The following is an 18123-nucleotide window of genomic DNA, read 5'->3' on the forward strand; positions in this document are numbered from 1 at the left end:
CTTTCTCCTGTTCTGCATCATGTTCTTAACAGTAGGAGACTTAGTTGTAGGGCAAAGAAACTTGTAACTGCTCCTGTACGTCAATCCTTTTTTCTGGCCAGGCCAAGGAGCGTGCAGAATCTCAGTTCCCTAACCAGGGACCAAACCCAGGTCAAGGCAATGAAAGCCCAGAATCCTAACCATCAGGCCACCAGGGAACTCCCTCCTGTACTTTTTTTTTTTCCCCTCCTGTACTTTAAAGAGTTTTTCCATTTATTTAGCCCTGGCCACCAGACCAAACTTACCCATGAGCAAATTATGTACCTCGTACTCCAGTTTCACTTATGAAAACAGAGAGATATTCTGTCCCAGAACACAGGATAAAAAAGTTCCAAGGACAACAGAATAAATATGTAAAAGGTCAAAAGTACTTTATCACAGAAGGAACCAACACAGATCCAACATTTGTGGCTAAATTACACATTAGGGGCATTAAGTTCAAGATGATCATAATATAGGCCAAATAATCTGGAATTCCCTATTATTTTTCCTTAGAAACAAACCTTTTCCCTCCTTAAACTACTTCAGATAACGTTATCTAGTGTACTATGGATATGCAAAACTGATCAATATTTCGAAACATACTACACTGACCAGCTTATTTTCTGGTTGCTGAATAAATTCTTTCAACTGCTTTACAGTAGCCAGTCTTCGGTCTCTGTCGTCTTCCCGGGTGATCCTCCGAAGAAGATTCGACAGTCGAGACTCATCAGAATAAGACATCGATCGCTCTGTGAACATAAACACTGAGGATGAATCAGCACAGAAACTTAATAGCCCAAATATTTTAAAGTATATTAAATAATCACAGTCCACCAGACAATTAAAACAAAGCTTAATGAATGCAAGTCCTGTAACTTTTTTTTTATAATTATTTATTTTTGGCTGAGCTGGGTCTTTGCTGCCACAGGGGCTTTTTCTCTGGTTTCGGAGGGCAGAGGTGACTCGGGCTTCTCATTACGGGGCCTCTCGGTGGAGCTGAGGCTCTAGGGCTGCAAGTCTTGGTCGCTGCAGCACGTGGGCTCCGCGCTTGCGGCTCCCGGGCTCTAGAGCACAGGCTCAGCAGCTGTGGCGCAAGGGCTTAGCCACTCCACAGCACATGGAATCTTCCCAGACCAAGGATCAAATCCATGTCTCCTGCACTGGTTGGTGGATTCTTTACCACTGAACCACCAGGGAAGCCCGGCCATAACACTTCTGTTCATCACTGTAAACCCAGTCCCAGCAGACTGCCAGGCACACCGCAGATCCTCAAAAAATACAAACCTACACAGATACCTCATTCCAGAGAACCAATTGACAGAGAAAAAAGAAAGGCTTAGAAATTATTCTCTTCAGATCTGTTCCAAACTGTCTTCAACACCCAGGTAAAGAGCACAGGTAAGAAACTTCAACAGGTTTAGAGATAAAGTCACCATCAGGCAAAAAGAGGTTACATGCTTCTTTCTCACCTAGGTCTCCCACTGGAGGGGAGCCTCTTGTTACATCATCAGTTTTCAAAAACAAAGTTTTGGTGAACTGTAGTCATACATTCAGTTCAACAAATGTCTAATTACCACCTCCCATGTGCAAGGCATGCCACCACAAGGAAAGTGGCAAATCAAAACTTTTCTTTCATTATTTAATGACAAGAACAAGCAGGAATGCTCAAACAATGCTGAACACTACTAACCAAGATGGCTTTAAATAAAGTGTTAAATTTTTCTTTTTAAATTTTCGACTGTGCAATTCATCATAATTAATGAATGTACATTAACACAAACCACATTAAACGGTCTGACAGTTCCATTTCTAAGGAATGAAAGGAAAAGTGATAATAAAAGAAATTATAACATCTGAGAGAAGGAATAAGATTTTTTAAAAAGCCTTAGCCCACAGAGTCAGCAAGGATGACTGCTAAAAATGTCTGTAGGTTACCAGTCAAGAAATCTAGGCTGTATTTACAATGCTGCCACTAGCAAACTGTATAACTCTGAGCCTGCGAGGGGGAGCTAGACTAAACTAGCTTTAGAGTCACCTCCTAACTCTACCAGACCTAACTCCTAAGACTGCAAATACTCTGAAGAGATGTTTCAGCCTATGACTTAATTATTCCACTTTAGAAAATTTTATCTAAAAGAAATCATTTCTTTTTTTTAAAGCTGCATGCAAAATAAAAAAAGCTCTAATCAAAAATGTTCACCAAGATACACAACACACACACACACTCCTCATTGGGAAAAAAATGGTTATAAAGTAAAGGTCCAAACAGTAATTATATCCAACAAAGTGTATAAATCAGAAATCTTGACTTCCTAATCAGCTTTACCAATAAAATAAACTTCTCTTTCAGAAAAAAACCCATTACCTCTAACAATCCTATGAACGTTCAAGATACTTTACCCATTCAGTGAGGCTTGTGTTATTAAAGCAAGAAGCACTAACTGTGTGTTTAACTTTAGAAAAGGGCCCAGTCCCTTTACTAGAGTTAACCAGAACTCTAGAACTCTAGGGGCCTACCCTCACCCTAGAGTTGAAGGACTTGCTGCACAAGAGTCTATTATACACTAAATGTTCAATATAATACTGTAACCAGGAAAATCCTTTCTTAAAAATCTTATCCAGTCTCCTTACTTTAACAGAATTCTTTTTAAAGTATGAAAAACCTTTCTGGTAGAAATTTATGTTAGGGAACAGTTGAGAGATAAAAGAATGCAAACAATTATCACCGACACACGTTTCTCAACTCAGTAAGCTGACCAAGTCACAGATGCGCAAGGCACTGGTATGAAACGAGGCATTTAGGAGATGTCTCAGTGGAGGCATGTGCGTTGGTCCCAGGTCACCCAGTCTTACCCTGTGATTTCCTCATGTCTTTGATGGCTAATGCACGACTGCCATGCTGAATACTGGTAAATTCAGGGCTGGTCACATTGTTAACCCTCAGCTCTTGCCCCAACGACTTCCGACCATAAGTATTTTCCCCAGATCCTCCATTGACACTGTAGCCACCTAAAAACAGCAACATTTACATTATTTCAATGGGCTCTTTGTTTCATTCCAATTCCTGATAGTTCAGGTCCTTCTGACTCAATCTGCAGCTCAACCAGCCTTTGCTTCTACTCTATCCCTGTGATGCACGCCTTGATTTCATTTTGTTATCTTCAGTGGAAGATCAGATTTTGCACTATAAAACTTTCTAGAAGTCCAGAGGAGAGACAGTAGTCAGGAAAGACTTTAGCCTCAGTGATAATACTATATTTTGGAGGGAAGAAAATTGCACTTATATATTTTACTGCATGTGTAAAAAGTATATTTAAATTTACAAGTAAGGGGTAAACTTTCAAAAAAATGTTTCAAGAACAGCACTGTGTTTAATAATTATATTTTTAAACACATTAGAAGAAAAGAAGGGAGGAGAGGGAAAGAAAGGGAAGGAGGAAAAGGAGAAGTAGGTAGTTTAAAAAACACACATACACACAAAAGCATGCCTCTGGCAATAAGGAAATATATAATATATACCCTTTTCGTCATTCTGTATGTCAGCATGGATTCTGGTATCATCATGCCTTTGCCGAGACACCACAGCTGAATTTGAAGGTTGCAGTCCATAAGAGGAAGACCCACCCCTATCTCTGGATGAAGAGTATTTTAAATTATCTGGGTCGGCTGATGCACTATCAGTTCTGCAAAGAGAGAAGGGTATAAAGTTACAACTTTAAAAAACATTTTGATAACCCAAACCATAAATCTTTCTTCTATACAAGCCTCTATCTTCTCCTTGCTATTATACAAAAGCACTCCAACATCTAATAAGAAGTCTTTCAACTAGGAAGAGGGTGTCAATGGGTGAAACACCAGCTTTTCAGTCTCTGCTACTATCTAAAGATTCATTCAGAAATATGAATGACTTTCAGAAATAGGGTGGCCAACTCAGCACCTAAACTGGTTTTAGCACTGCAAGTTCCAAGTCCTATGAACTCCCAGGCAAACTGAGGTAGCTGGTCACCATGGTCCAGGGTTCTTTTCACGTGACTTGATAAAAGGGATAGTTGTTTCTAAATCGCCTTCTCTCGTAAGAAGGTTAACCAGTGGAAAATTAGTCTTCTCAGTCATAAAAATAAAAAACACTGGCAACATATCAGGCAGGAGCAAAGTGTTACCAAATTATTTTTAAACTACTGCCTAACGGCAATGTGGCACTCTGTCTCTCTCACCTAAATTCGTAGCTTCATTATTTGGTGGGAAAATAGATTACAGAATGAAATTCGAAAGCATGCTCAGTAGGGTATTAGAAAAGAACACAGCTGAAAAATAAGATTATGGCAATACTGAGGACTTCATTATTAATAGATATTCTTTATACAAGCAATATCTATTAACAATAAAGACTGAGTCAATTAAAAAATAATATCTATTAAAATTATAAAAAGTGAGGAAAATAAAAGCAAGGTATCCAAGAATCCAATAAAGCTGAAGGTTGCAGTCCATAATCTATTTAAAATTCAAATGCTACCTAGAATAATCCCAGATATCTGGGTATTAATAAACAAGTGGCACAGCCCCCAGGTAAAATCAGTATGCTTACCTAAGGATCATCTCTAGGCCCCAGTGGCCCTACCAGTAAAATAGGAAGCTCAACTCTGCAACTTCTCATGAACCTTATTCTTTCTTCAATCAACTATCAAGAAATAAAGTATCAAGATATATAAGACAACACTAACTACTCTATGGTAACACATGAAAAATATGAAGAAAAATGCTCCTCTAATATTGCTATTTCTTCGGAGAGGAACGACCTTCTTGGGGGGGAAAAAATCATTCTTATGATACTTACTAAAACGCCTTCTGCACCATAATTTTTTGGTGACATTATCTAGGGACATTAAGGACACTGGCAAGAGCAGAAACTTAGCTGTTTCTCAACCCCGTTCCCCTCCCCATGTATAAAAAAGGACACAGTGTCTGTGTATTTTATTTAGAGTTTACCATCCTTTCCTTGTCCCCATCCACAACAATACTAAATATGAAAAAGTTGCATAGGCTCAGACATCCTGATCTGAACCTACTGCAACCATTGTTAATACAGAATGTAGACAAATAGGTTCAATTAAACTTGGGACACCTCCATGGCACACAAGTCTAAATTATTCCTAAAGGCTCTGAATCTGAAACTTAATAAAAATTCATAACACTAGCATACTAACTAAACGTATAACTAAGGTTCCATAATGAAGTATATTCTTCAAACATTCAGAGTTCACTCAACAAAGCTTAGAGCTTCCAACATAAGAAAAAATAAAATCTATGGAATTTTTAAAAAAGGTATGAGGATACTGTCTAAGTGTAGTAAGTCTACAAGCATTGAAATGCCTTTACCACTAAATGAAGCATAAGAACTCCTTAAACTTACATAATGACCTGCCCCATGTATCTAAAAGTAGCATACTCAAGGAGCACCTATAATAAACCGTAACATACCATTAACTTCTAAAAAGGAATTGAAAAACAAGAGAATCTATAAGCTTTAATGATGTGGGCAGACTTTAAACTTGTCTGTATGTATGGCACCTAACAACCTGGAAAAGGAAACTGTTAGCAAATGATTAATAAAACAATCCTGAAACATCAAGATAATTACAGTCTTATCAATATTTAAATAAATATTAAAATATTCTGGATTTCTAGTGTCCATTATGCTTAATATAGATTACATATACTACTCTTACTATGAAGAGTTAAATATTTGTATCTTTTTCTGATGACAGCAGTAAACACAAGGCAACAGAGAATATGGGTTAAAAAAAGATCTAGGCTCAAATCTCAGCTCCAGCACTGGAAAGGTACCTGTGACTTTACACAAGGAAGTTAACTTCCAAGCCTCTGATGTCTGTTGCATAAAATGGGGATAATGCCTATACGTGATGTTTTTATAAGGCTTATGAAAGATAAGTTCTTAAGAAATACTTAGCTTACAAGGTACACTCAAAGTCAGTAGGTCCATAATACTAAATATACTCAAGGTTTCCAGTCTAACAGATAAATATAAATCATTAATGTATAAATGAATATGATCAAAAGAAGTTTTTATACTCAGCATACAATAAACTGATTTTAACTTCTTCACTGAAAAAATTAAGCAATCCACTACTACCAAGAAAAGAAATTCATTTCTACTTAGGAATCATACAAAACTAAACAAACAAAAAAACAGAACAAATCTCCCAATTTGTTAGAAATAAAATCTCATTAGTATATACACAAATAAACACAGAGACTTTTCTCCCCAGAATTTGAGTTTTCAGAAATATAGTGAAAAATTCACTAGAGTAGAACTACTGTCTCAGAAATGTCTAAAAACTCCCTGGTTGCCAGGTTTTTTAATACAAACCAATCAAACTACTTCTAACCAAAATTCAATTTATAGATATTCTGAACCCAAAGACACAAAATGGTTCAGCACTTATATGAAATCTTTCTTTTTATAAGATCTAGACAGCTTAGTTCTCAAAAAGTCAGTATCAGGCAGTGAGCATCAACAAGATCATTGCAGTCCAATAAATAGAAAACTGTTAAGAATGGAAATAAGCACTTAAAATGAGGCAATCAAAGGGCACTAAAAAGAAAATGCAGATTGAACTCAAAGAGGCAGGCATAAATGTTAAGCTAGTTGTAAGGGCTGAAAAAACTATCATCTGCCAGAATTAGTATCTCAATTTAGTGATAAAAGAAAATGTATTTGTTAAGACTAAGTATCCTAGCTAGGACCCAAAAATACCTCCACGGCCCTTTTAATACTCTAAAAATATTATAGAGAGAGAGGGAAAAAAAAGAAATGCATAAATTCCCCAAAATGATTAAACTGAAGTTAAAGCCTGATGTACATGCCACATGAGAGGTAAGTTTCTAAAGCTCATACCTCAAAAATCGCATACTGTATAATATGGAGCCTTTGTGATGTTTTTGCATCAAGTCAATCTGTAAGACAGTAGTTACAATATTAGTGAGGACAGTGGGTTAAAACATTTGTTTTCCAAACATGAAGCAAATATCATTCATGGGTTAGGTGCTTTTAGTTGCACTATGGCCTTCTAGGGTTCATATGCTGAAGCAAAAACTGAGATGGAATGCCACTCTCTGCCTTAGAGGACAGAGGCTTGAGGTGGCAGTGAAAAAATTTTTAGAACCAAAGAGAATTTAAATGTTAACTATAACATACAAATCACATGCAAATACAGTTACCATTCATTTTAGTTACCTATTATCAATATACAGAAAATGTAATAAATCAGAGAGATTATTCATTTTCATTGACCCAAGCCCTGAGATCTCACATCAACAACCTACCGAGTGTTAGGGATAGTATGTCACCCCTAAATGTGGTTTTATAGTCCAGTTCTTGTAAGCATCATGAAAAGCAACTAAGGAGGGGGGAAAAAACCAGCCTGGAAAGGTGAAGTCAGGGAACTCTCTATCAGAAAATATTTCCATAAAGCACCCCAAAATGACTTGATGCAAACACCACACCTAGTGGTGCCCAGAAAAAGCCTGATATTGCTTCAAGCTGTTTTTAACTAGGCTTATTAAGGGATTTCACTCTAATGGTGAGATCTAATTTGTAATGAGGATCAAGCAGGAAATGAGATCTGCACTAAAGCCAATGAGGTGGGAATGCGTTAATTATCTGAAGCAGTGACACTCAAAGATAGAGAGCATCACTGTCACAAAGAAGTTGCAGAATATGCTGTTTCTCATACTAACAGTTCATACCCCTAAAAATTTACCTTTTAAAAATAAATTCAAGGTTATCCCTGTGATGTCTCTTACTCACCTGGATTCAGACATACTTTCAAAAAAGTGTTAAGAGATGGGAGAAGGCGAGGGTGGGATGTTTCGAGAGAACAGCATCGAAACATGTATATTATCTAGGGTGAAACAGATCACCAGCCCAGGTTGGATGCATGAGACAAGTGCTCGGGCCTGGTGCGCTGGGAAGACCCAGAGGGATGGGGTAGAGAGGGAGGTAGGAGGGGGGATTGGGATGGGGAACACATGTAAATCCATGGCTGATTCATGTCAATGTATGACAAAAACCACTACAATACTGTAAAGTAATTAGCCTCCAACTAATAAAAATAAATGGAAAAAAAAAGTGTAAGAGAAAAGGTGAAACTATGCATAACTCTGAGACTTGAGTACATCACACTTTCACATGAGAGACACTGCTCTAAAATATGAATCTGTGGCTAAAAAATTAAGTTGGGAGGCTCAGGGACTTCATTATATGAAATGCCACAGGAGAAAATAGTAAGTTCAAATTTAATAAAACAGAATTGAACCATCAAGCCAAAATTAAAAATTATAAATGAGTTTACCTCAGTTTTACTATAATGAAATATTAAGTTAATACTTCTTGATGAAACTTCCGTAGGTACTTAATAAGAATTAAGTATTAAAAACCAAATTTTAATTACCTATTTATGGGTTCTTTAGTAATCAACTTTTAATATCAATCAAACCTTAACTAATTAGTTTTTGCAGTCTCGAAACACAAAAATATATTTAACTACTGTTGTAAAAGTGTAAAGAATTTCACCTTGCCCAAAGAGAGGCCTGAGTTTACCCCTCAACTTCTGGAAGAAGTCTAAACTCTTGGAATATAATGCCTAGTAAGAGTGTCCCTGTCCACCTGGAAACTTTGGGTCACACCAGAAAGTAAAATTATGGGATCTATGGTGAGGCCTCTGAGTCACATGGATCAACTCAACCTTTAGTAGGGCTGGAAACCTAAGTTCATGCATGTGGGCAATTGATCATGGACCCCATGAGAACTCTGGACACCAAGGTTGGGCTGGGCTTCCATGTTTGGTAACATTCCATACGTATTATCACAAATCAATACCCACAAACAGGGAGAAGCTCAGAGTTTGGAAGTATCTGAGACTCTGTCCTATGTACCTTTACCCTTGGTTGATTCTAATCTGTATCCTTTAGCCGCAATAAACTGCAACCACGAATATAACAGCTTTCAACGAGTCTTTAAGTCCTTCTAGTGAATTATCCAACCCAAGAGTGGTCTAGAGGACCCCCAAACTTGCAACTGCTATCAGAAGTAAGGGTGGTCTTATGGACATGTTCCTTCTAACTCTGCACCTATACTTAAAATCATTGAATATGCTCTAATGCAAAATTTAAAAGGTTGTAAATTTTGTTTTTATGTAATATCTTTAGCAAAACATAGTTTTCAACTTCACTATAGTTTATATCCGTTCCAAGGAATCTCAAACACCATCTATTTGACAGACCTCTAAGCCATATTATTAACCAAAAAGGACAAAGTAAGTAACTACGTGGGTACTCCATTAGATTTCAACCTCTGCTTCATGTGCATCTACACTTTGTCTTCAGTGTAAACGTTGTTGAATACACCACTCCTATGTAGCTCTCTGCCTACAACTGAGTCTTCATTGCTGCCCATGACTCTCTAGCTGGGGTTCTCTGCTTTTCCAAAACAGCTGTCAAACTTTCTGCACCTTTCTCTTTCCCCCAGTACTACCACTGATAAAAATTCCTTAAGTGACCTTAAGCAGCACAGCTAATCAGCTAATTAAAGGCAGAGTAAGAATGTAAACTCAGTTTAAGTTCTTTAACACTCCACCACTGCCTGCCAACCTCCTTCCAACAATCCACAAGTTTACCTGGGTCTCACACCAAGCCTTTCTTCCCATCACACTCACACAATGGAACAAGTAAACCTCCTATCTACAGAACCCTCTGAATCCATACATCCCCATATCTTCTGAGGTATGCCTTATATCTCCAACTTTCCTACTGCTCATCATATCATCAACAAATACACACACTCAGGTCTTTCCTCTTAAAAAAAAAAAAAAAGCATCTCTCTTTTTTCTAAAGCTAATACATCCTTCTAAAGCTAATTGTATAGATAGACTTTTCATAGCCAAACCTCTGGGAAAAAAATTATCATCCTTGCCTTCACTCACTTTTCAACTTGCTGAAACCAGAGTCACACCCTGAATGCTCCAAAGTGCTCCACAGAAACCGTTCCTGCCAAAGTAGCAACTGCCACTGGTGGTTACTTGTCTTTCAAACCCCGAAAGTTTTTCAGTTCATCTTGCTCAATGCCCCCTGACGACTTGCATTGCTTTTGACAACTCTCTATTCTCATTTTCTCTGTATCACTATAAAGGTTTTTAGTAACATTAATTCCTATGACTTTCTCTACTTTTCCCAATCCAAGTACCTTCTTTTGAACTTCCTCCTTTAATCAGTTTACATTTCATGGTCTTTCACTTCAGTAACTCTTCCCTTAGATTCCCTTAATATTTCCCTCACACCAGCCTGGCAAAATCCTAATCCTGCATAAATCCAATTATCAATTACCCATCATCCATCAGTAAGTACTACAATCCCAGGTTCTTCCAAAGTTCATCTTCCACATGCACTATCTGTTCCCCATTCTCTTCAGATTCCAAAACACTCTCCTAAATTCCCTACCCCCTCTCCTCCCTTCTCTAACATTCTCTCTACTCGACCAAGAGGAAAAATAAAGATACGAGAACACACACGCACTCAACTCTAGAACTTTATGGGACTCCATCTATTTCCACCTTCTTGTAACTTTTCAAATAATCTTTCTCCTGTGGACTCGACATTTTCCACCAAACTGAATTTTCTTAAACATGTAAAATTTTCTAATATCTCCCACTTAAAAATATAAAAACAAATTAAAAACACATACACACACAAAAAAACAAAAACTCCATCAATTCCACATCCCTCCAACCAACCAATCTGCCTTTGCTCTTTGCGGTCAAACAAAACTGTCTCTCCTCCCCATTTTATTTCTTTACCTCTATTAGTTCCTCTGTTTACACCCATCCAACTTCTGTTCTATCCCTTTTGGCAAAACCAACTGAGACCTCTAGGTTCCTAAGAGCAAGATATATCTCAGGTTGGTCCTTACCCTCTCACAGCAGGCTTTTACAAGGCTACTGAGCAGGGCTCAGCAGGCTACAGCCTGCACAAAGGTGCCTTACAGAGGAATGAAGTGGGCTGAATGAAAACTTCTTTTTAAAATCCTTATAATAAACCCGGGCTCAGATCCTGATAATTCAAAGTAACTAGATTATTTCCTTCCTGTGGCTTATAGGATGTTGCTGCTGCTGCTGCTGCTGCTGCTGCTAAGTCGCTTCAGTCGTGTCCGACTGTGTGTGACCCCACAGACGGCAGCCCACCAGGCTCCCCGGTCCCTGGGATTCTCCAGGCAAGAACACTGGAGTGGGTTACCATTTCCTTCTCCAATGCATGAAAGTGAAAAGTGAAAGTGAAGTCGCTCAGTCATGTCCGACTCTTAGAGACCCCATGGACTGCAGTCTACCAGGCTCCTCCTTCCATGGGATTTTCCAGGCAAGTGTACTTGAGTGGGGTGCCACTGCCTTCTCCTATAGGATGTTATACTCTGTATTTCTTCCTACCTCTCCACTTCTGCTTTTTCAGGCACCTTTGAAGACTTACTCAGCCTCTTCTACCAAACCACTAAGCCTTGGAGTTTCTCAAAGCTTGACCATAGGCCTTTTATTCATCTCTTCTGCAAACTATGCTGATGGCAATACTTATCACCTGTATGACACAGACTCCCAAATCTAGGCCTCCATCAAAAACGCGCACTCTGAGATCCAGACCTATATACCCAAGTGTTTAACAACAACAACAAAAAAAGCACTTCTAATGTTCTAATGCCTCAAAAACAACTGGCTCCTTTCTTGCCAGAACTCCCACTTTAATAACGGTGGGCATTTTCCAACAAATGGCACTATTTGGTCAGACATATTATGTTGGTGCAAAAGAAACTGCAGTTTTATACTGCTGAACTTGGCCATTTGATATTAGAACACTTTCTTAAATGTGGTTATGTTATACATCATTTTAATGCACATTTCTCGCTTTATGTTTTTTTGCCAATGACTTATTACTAGCTGCTTCAGTCAAGTTCAGTTGTTCAGTCGTGTCCGACTCTTTCCGACCCCATGGACTGCAGCACACCAGGCTTCCCAGTCCATCAACAACTCCCGGAGCTTGCTCAAACTCATGTCCATCAAGTCGGTGATGCCATCCGCTCGTCTCATCCTGTGGTCCCCTTCTCCTCCTGCCTTCAGTCTTTCCCAGCATCAGGGTCTTTTCCAATGAGTCAGTACTTCGCATCAGGTAGCCAAAGTTTATACTTTCATCAGGTGGCCAATCAGGAGGCCAAAGTAGACTCAAACTAGCTGTTTATATTTATTTTAGACTAGGGAAATAATGTTAGACAAAAAGCAAATCCAAGTGATTTTCTTATTCGAATTCAAAATGTGCCATAAAGCAGCGGAGGCATCCCAACATCAATAACACATGTGGCCCAGGAACTGCTAATGAATATACAGTGCAGCAGTGATTCAAGAAGTTGTGCAAAGGAGACTAGAGTCTTGAAGATGAGGAGTGCAGTGGCCAGCCACCAGAAGTTGACAATGACCCATTGGGAAGATCATCAAAGCTGATCCTCTTACAACTACACAAGAAGTTGCCAAAGAACTCAACATCAACCATTCTAAGGTCATTTGGCATTTGAAGCAAATTGGAAAGGTGAAAAAGCTCGGTAAGTGGGTGTCGCATGAGCTGACCAAAAATAAAAAACTGTCATTTTGAAGTGTCATCTTTTATTCTACGCAACAACAAAGAACCATTTCTCGATCGGGCTGGGACATGTGATGCAAAGTGGATTTTATATGACAACCAGCAATGACCAGCTTAGTGGCTGAACCAAGAGAAAGCTCCAAAGCACTTTCCAAAGCCAAACATACACCAAAAACTGTCATGGTCACTGCTTGGTGGTCTGCTGCCAGTATGATCCACTACAGTTTTCTGAATCCCAGGGAAACCATTACATCTGACAGTAAGCTCAGCAAACTGATGAGATGCACCAAATACCCCAACGCCCGCAGCCAGCATCGGTCAACAGAAAGGATCCACTTTTTCTCCATAACATCTGACCGCGTGCTGCACAACCAACGCTTCAAAAGCTGAACAAATAAGGCTACGAAGTTTTACCTCATCCACCATCTTCACCTAACCTCTCACCAAACAACTACCACTTTCTTCAAGCATCACAACAACTTTTTGCAGGGAAAATGTTTCCACAACCAGCAGGAGGCAGAAAATACTTTCCAGGAGTTCATCAAATCCCAAATTTTTACACTACAGGAATAAACAAACTTATTTCTCATTGGCAAAAATGTGTTGACTGCAATGGTTCCTATTTTGGTAAATAAAGATGTGTCTGAGCCTAGTTAAAACGATTTAAAATTCACAATCTGCAACTGTAATTACATTTACACCTACCTAATAGTATGTTTTCCACCTCTAGTTCTCACCTCTATTCCATTTCTCCCCACACTGCAACAAAAACAATTCTAATAAAACACAAATGTGATGTCCTCCCACTGCCATTATCATCTTCTGGCCCTTACTTCCCTTTTCAGCTAACTCTCCACACTCCTGTAATCCTTTTACATTCTGTGCCCCATCCATCCCATTCTTTCAGTGCCCCAGTCACCTTGCTAAGCCTGTCTGCATGGAACAGCCTTCTCCTTGGCCCTCATTAATCTTTCAATGTCCTTTAAACTTTAGCTTTCCTTTGCAAAGTTTCTGATTCCCCTGAGACTGACTAGGAATCCCTGTTATATAAGTATTACCCGAAACTTAACAGTTCCTTAACTCTTACACCATTGGAGAAGCTTATTTAACTGTGTTCTGCCAGGAGACTGTAAAGTCCAGAGGGGTAGGAGCCTGTCAGTGTTGCTTATCACTGTATTCCCATTGCCCAGAGAGCAAAACATTATTTCCTATGACTGCCTCTTCGCACAATCGAGGCCTCTTTACTCTAGAATGCAGTCCCCTAACTTAACCCAGCACTAATTTTTCTTCAAGATTCAACCTAGAACCCATACTCCCTCTCCCGTATGTTCTATTAAAAATCAACAATGTTTTCTTGGTTGTTTTCTACAAGAGCACTTAACAGTAATAACTCCAAAAGATGAACTAAATAAGATAGTTCCAACTCCCTAGGAATTTACAATCTAGAAAGAAAAGAACTGTTAGTATAAATTCCAATTAGGAATATAAAATGTTCTGTGATTTCAGGGCAAAAAAGAAATCCTATGATTCAGTACCTTCTTTAAACTTTAAACTTACTTTAAACTTTTACTCTCAGAGAGAGTACCACACTAGCTTGCACTTTAGTAGTTCTATACTAGCTTCAATTTGTTCACTAGTTTGAGATGTCAGCATTGAAGGCAGACATACTATATTATCTAACACCACACACCTTTCATAGGGAAAGGAGAACAGCATGATGCTGCAAGGAGAGTGGAGGGAAACTAGGTGACGACCTTGGATCAAAATCCATTATGCTCACTTAAGTAAAAACTTTGTCTTGTAACACAAAAAAAGAACCCAGTAATAGAAAGGGATGGATTCTGTAGTACATTTAAATGAATTTGGAGTTTTTTAAACCTACTTAATATGCATATTACAAGTCTCATTTCTGTGCAAAGGATACTATCAAGTGAAAAGACCACTCACAAAACCAGAGGAAATACTTGCAAATCATGTATCTCTTAAGAGTCTAGTATATAAAAAACTCCTTTATGACTAAGCAAGAAAACAATCAAATTTAAAAATGGGCAAAAGATCTGAATAGATACATTTCTCCAAAGATATACATATGGCCAATTAGCACATGAAAAGTTGCTCAACTTCACTGGCAAAAGGGTACTAAATCACTTCAGTTGTGTCCAACTCTTTGTGACCCTACGGATGATAGACCACCAGGCTTGAGATTTCCCAGGCAAGAACACTGGAGTGGGTTGCCATTCCCTTCTCCAGGGGATTTTCCTGACCTAGGGATCGAAGCCTCTTATGTCTCCTGCATTGGCAAGTGGGTTCTTTAACACTAGCGCCACCTGGAGGAAAATGCAAATCAAAACCACAAAGAGAAAGCACCCATCAGAAGAGTCAAAAAATTAATTGGTAAATAACTAAAGTTGTGAGAGGTGGAAAATTTGAAGCCCTCATACATTACTTATGAGAATATAAAATGCTAGAACCCACTTCAGACACAGTTTGGCATTTCCTCAAAAAGTTAAACAGAAAAAAAAAAAAAAGTTAAACAGAGAAATACCACATGATTCAGCAAATCGACTCCAATTGACTCCCAAGTATATGCCCCAAAGAACTGAAAACAAAGTGTTCAAATAAAAACTTACACATCAATGTCCACCACAATACTACTTAAAGTAGCAAAAAGGCAGCAACTCAAATGCAGATCAAACAATGAATGTATAAACAAAATGTGTAAATCTATATAATGGAAGATTACTCAGCCATACCTACTACACATAGATGACCCCTGAAAATGTTATACTAAGTCAAAGAGGTCTGACACAATAGGCTACATATTACATGATTCCATTTATATGACATGCCCAGAATAGACAAATCTATAAAGAAAGGAGATTTATGGTTGCAAGGGGGTGGGGAGAGGGGAAAATTGGGAGTGATTGCTTAATTGGTACTGGATTTCGATCTGGGATAACAAGGAGTTCTGGAACTAGGTGTTGGTCACGGCTGCACACACTGTGAATGTACTTAATACCACTGAATTGTAAAATGGTAAATTTTATGTGTATTTTACTACAATTTTTCCAAAACTTATTTGTAACATTCTTGAAAAGACAAAATTATAGGGGGAGAAAAAAAGACCAGTCATTACCAAGGACTAGGAAAAGTTGACTACAAAAGGGAACAAGGAAACTTGGGGGTGTGGGGTGAAGGGGATGATGGAACTATTGATAGCCTGACTGTGGTGATCATTTTTTATTTTCTTTACATATTTCTTTACAGTAAAGATATAAAAATAAGTAAAGACCATCAGGCTTCCCAGGTGGCACAGTGGTAAAGAATCCACCTGCCAATGCAGGAGATTAAAGAGATGTGGGTTTGATCCCTGGGTTGGGAAGATCCCCTGGAGGAGGAAACGGCAACCCACTCCAGTATCCTTGCCTGGAAAATTCCACGGACAGAGGAGCCTGGTGGGCTCCAGTCCACGGGGTCACAAAGAGTCAGACACCACTGAGCACACAAAAGGCCACTGATTTTTAATAATCTGATATTTCATGTTTTACACTGCCGACCAAATTTAACAGTCCTTTTCAATGGAAAAGCAAAAATGTAACACTGGATACTCTCCAGTGAAATCAAAGACTGTTAGTGTCTGAATTTACCAGCGGTAAAGAATTTACCAGATTCTTTACCACTGTGCCACCTGGGAAGCCCAATGGTCTTTTACTTATTTTTACACCTTTACTGTAAAGAAATACACTATTTCCTTTATGTTTGACTTATTGAAATATAATTTACATGCCCTAGAGTTCTTTTGAGTTTTGAGGAATGCAGATACTATTTAGCACTAACTAAACTTCACTTAGTGTCTGAACTTTAAGCTTGGGAAGAATTAACCTAGACAGGGTACAGAAAGAAACCTACTCATATTGCCTACTCATTTTCAAAAAATTTTAAAGAGTCAAAGTACTCAGTTCAGTCACTCAGTCGTGCCAGACTCTTTGTGACCCCATGGACTGCAGCATGCCAGGCTTCACTGTCCATCACCAACTCCCAGAGCTTGCTCAAACGTATTTCCATCAAGTCAGTTATGCCATCCAACCATCTCATCCTCTGTCGTCCCCTTCTCCTCCTTGCTTCAATCTTTCCCAGCATCAGGGTCTTTTCCAATGAGTCAGTTCTTCTCATCAGGTGGCTAACGTACTGGAGTTTCAACTTCAGCATCAGTCCTTCCAATGAATATTCAGGACTGATTTCCTTAAGGATTGACTGGTTTGATCTCCTTGCAGTCCAAAAGACTCTCAAGAGTCTTCTCCAACACCACAGTTCAAAACTATCAATTCTTCTGCACTCAGCTTCCTGTACAGTCCAACTCTCACATCCATACGTGACTACTGGAAAATCTTGACTAGATGGACCTTTGTTGGCAAAGTCATGTCTCTGCTTTTAAGAAAACATAAATATTATGCAATTCAACAAAGGGTATTTTTTTTTCAAGAGGGTATTAAATCTTTTATTGATTACACATGATAATGGATGATACACAAGCTTCATTCCCATCTATAACTTTTATCTGATACCATAATTCAATTTAGATATATTGCATAGGATGTGCCAACAATCATTAATAACCAAAAAAAAAAACCTCCATGACTTTGCATGGGTGACCTTTTAATGGTGAACTCCAGGTCACAACACAGTAACTGTCAGTTCAACTACACCAAGGTTCTGAAGACAACAGCTTCTCCACCAAGCAGGTTGTAAATAAATTTCAAATGGAACCTGGCATCACCCTGAAGGAATTCTAACTTCACACTGTTGGGGTAGTTTATCAAAATGTCTTTAGAGTAGACTAACTTTACACAGCACATTAAAAAAAAAAAAAAAAAAAGACATTTATTCAGCCTCATGATCAGACTATTACATTTAGCAATCAACAGCATGGGTGCAAAAAAAAAATCTACATTAAAACCCTTTTCAACAAAGGTATTTTTAAAGAAAACTATTATCGAGTTAGGCTCTACTGCCATAATGGTATGGTATACTCTACAAGTCCTGGGCATAGTCGATGATTTGGGCAACAAAATAGCAATATTCTAACATGCACCCCTTAACACTTATCACATATCTCAAATATAGTAGCAAGCATGGAAAAAACACTGAATTTCATATTCCACACATGATTTTCAACAGAGACATTACCAGAAATATCTTTAGGGTATTCTCAAATTAGACACATGAGCCCCACTTCAACCCTCTTAAAAAATAAATACACCTAAGAGAAACCTTAGGTGTATTAACTTATATGCAGCGTATATCATGAGAAACGCTGGGCTGGAAGAAGCACAAGCTGGAATCAAGATTGCCGGGAGAAATATCAATAACCTCAGATATGCAGATGACACCACCCTTATGGTAGTGAAGAGG

The 18123-nt window shown here is 38.5% G+C and overlaps 1 protein-coding gene across 5 annotated transcripts in view; it reads right to left on the reverse strand.

Annotated features, from left to right (window-relative positions):
• The window catches only part of SMG1 (SMG1 nonsense mediated mRNA decay associated PI3K related kinase), a 95679-nt gene that overhangs the window by 64958 nt on the left and 12598 nt on the right, over positions 1 to 18123 (reverse strand). For 2 of the 5 annotated variants that reach the window (XM_065924417.1, XM_065924418.1), the window contains exons 2-5: positions 6938 to 6996; positions 3541 to 3704; positions 2875 to 3030; positions 634 to 770 (exon numbers count right to left, since the gene is read on the reverse strand). In XM_065924417.1, the coding sequence (XP_065780489.1) occupies positions 634 to 770; positions 2875 to 3030; positions 3541 to 3704; positions 6938 to 6987 (507 nt within the window). In that variant the 5' untranslated portion in view covers positions 6988 to 6996. Of the gene's footprint in view, positions 1 to 633; positions 771 to 2874; positions 3031 to 3540; positions 3705 to 4606; positions 4700 to 6937; positions 6997 to 18123 lie in introns of all 5 variants that reach the window. The other 3 variants (XM_065924416.1, XM_065924415.1, XM_065924419.1) reach the window with 2 other exon arrangements.

Source organism: Muntiacus reevesi, chromosome 2, assembly GCF_963930625.1.
Source record: "Muntiacus reevesi chromosome 2, mMunRee1.1, whole genome shotgun sequence".
Classification (NCBI taxonomy): Eukaryota; Metazoa; Chordata; class Mammalia; order Artiodactyla; family Cervidae; genus Muntiacus; species Muntiacus reevesi.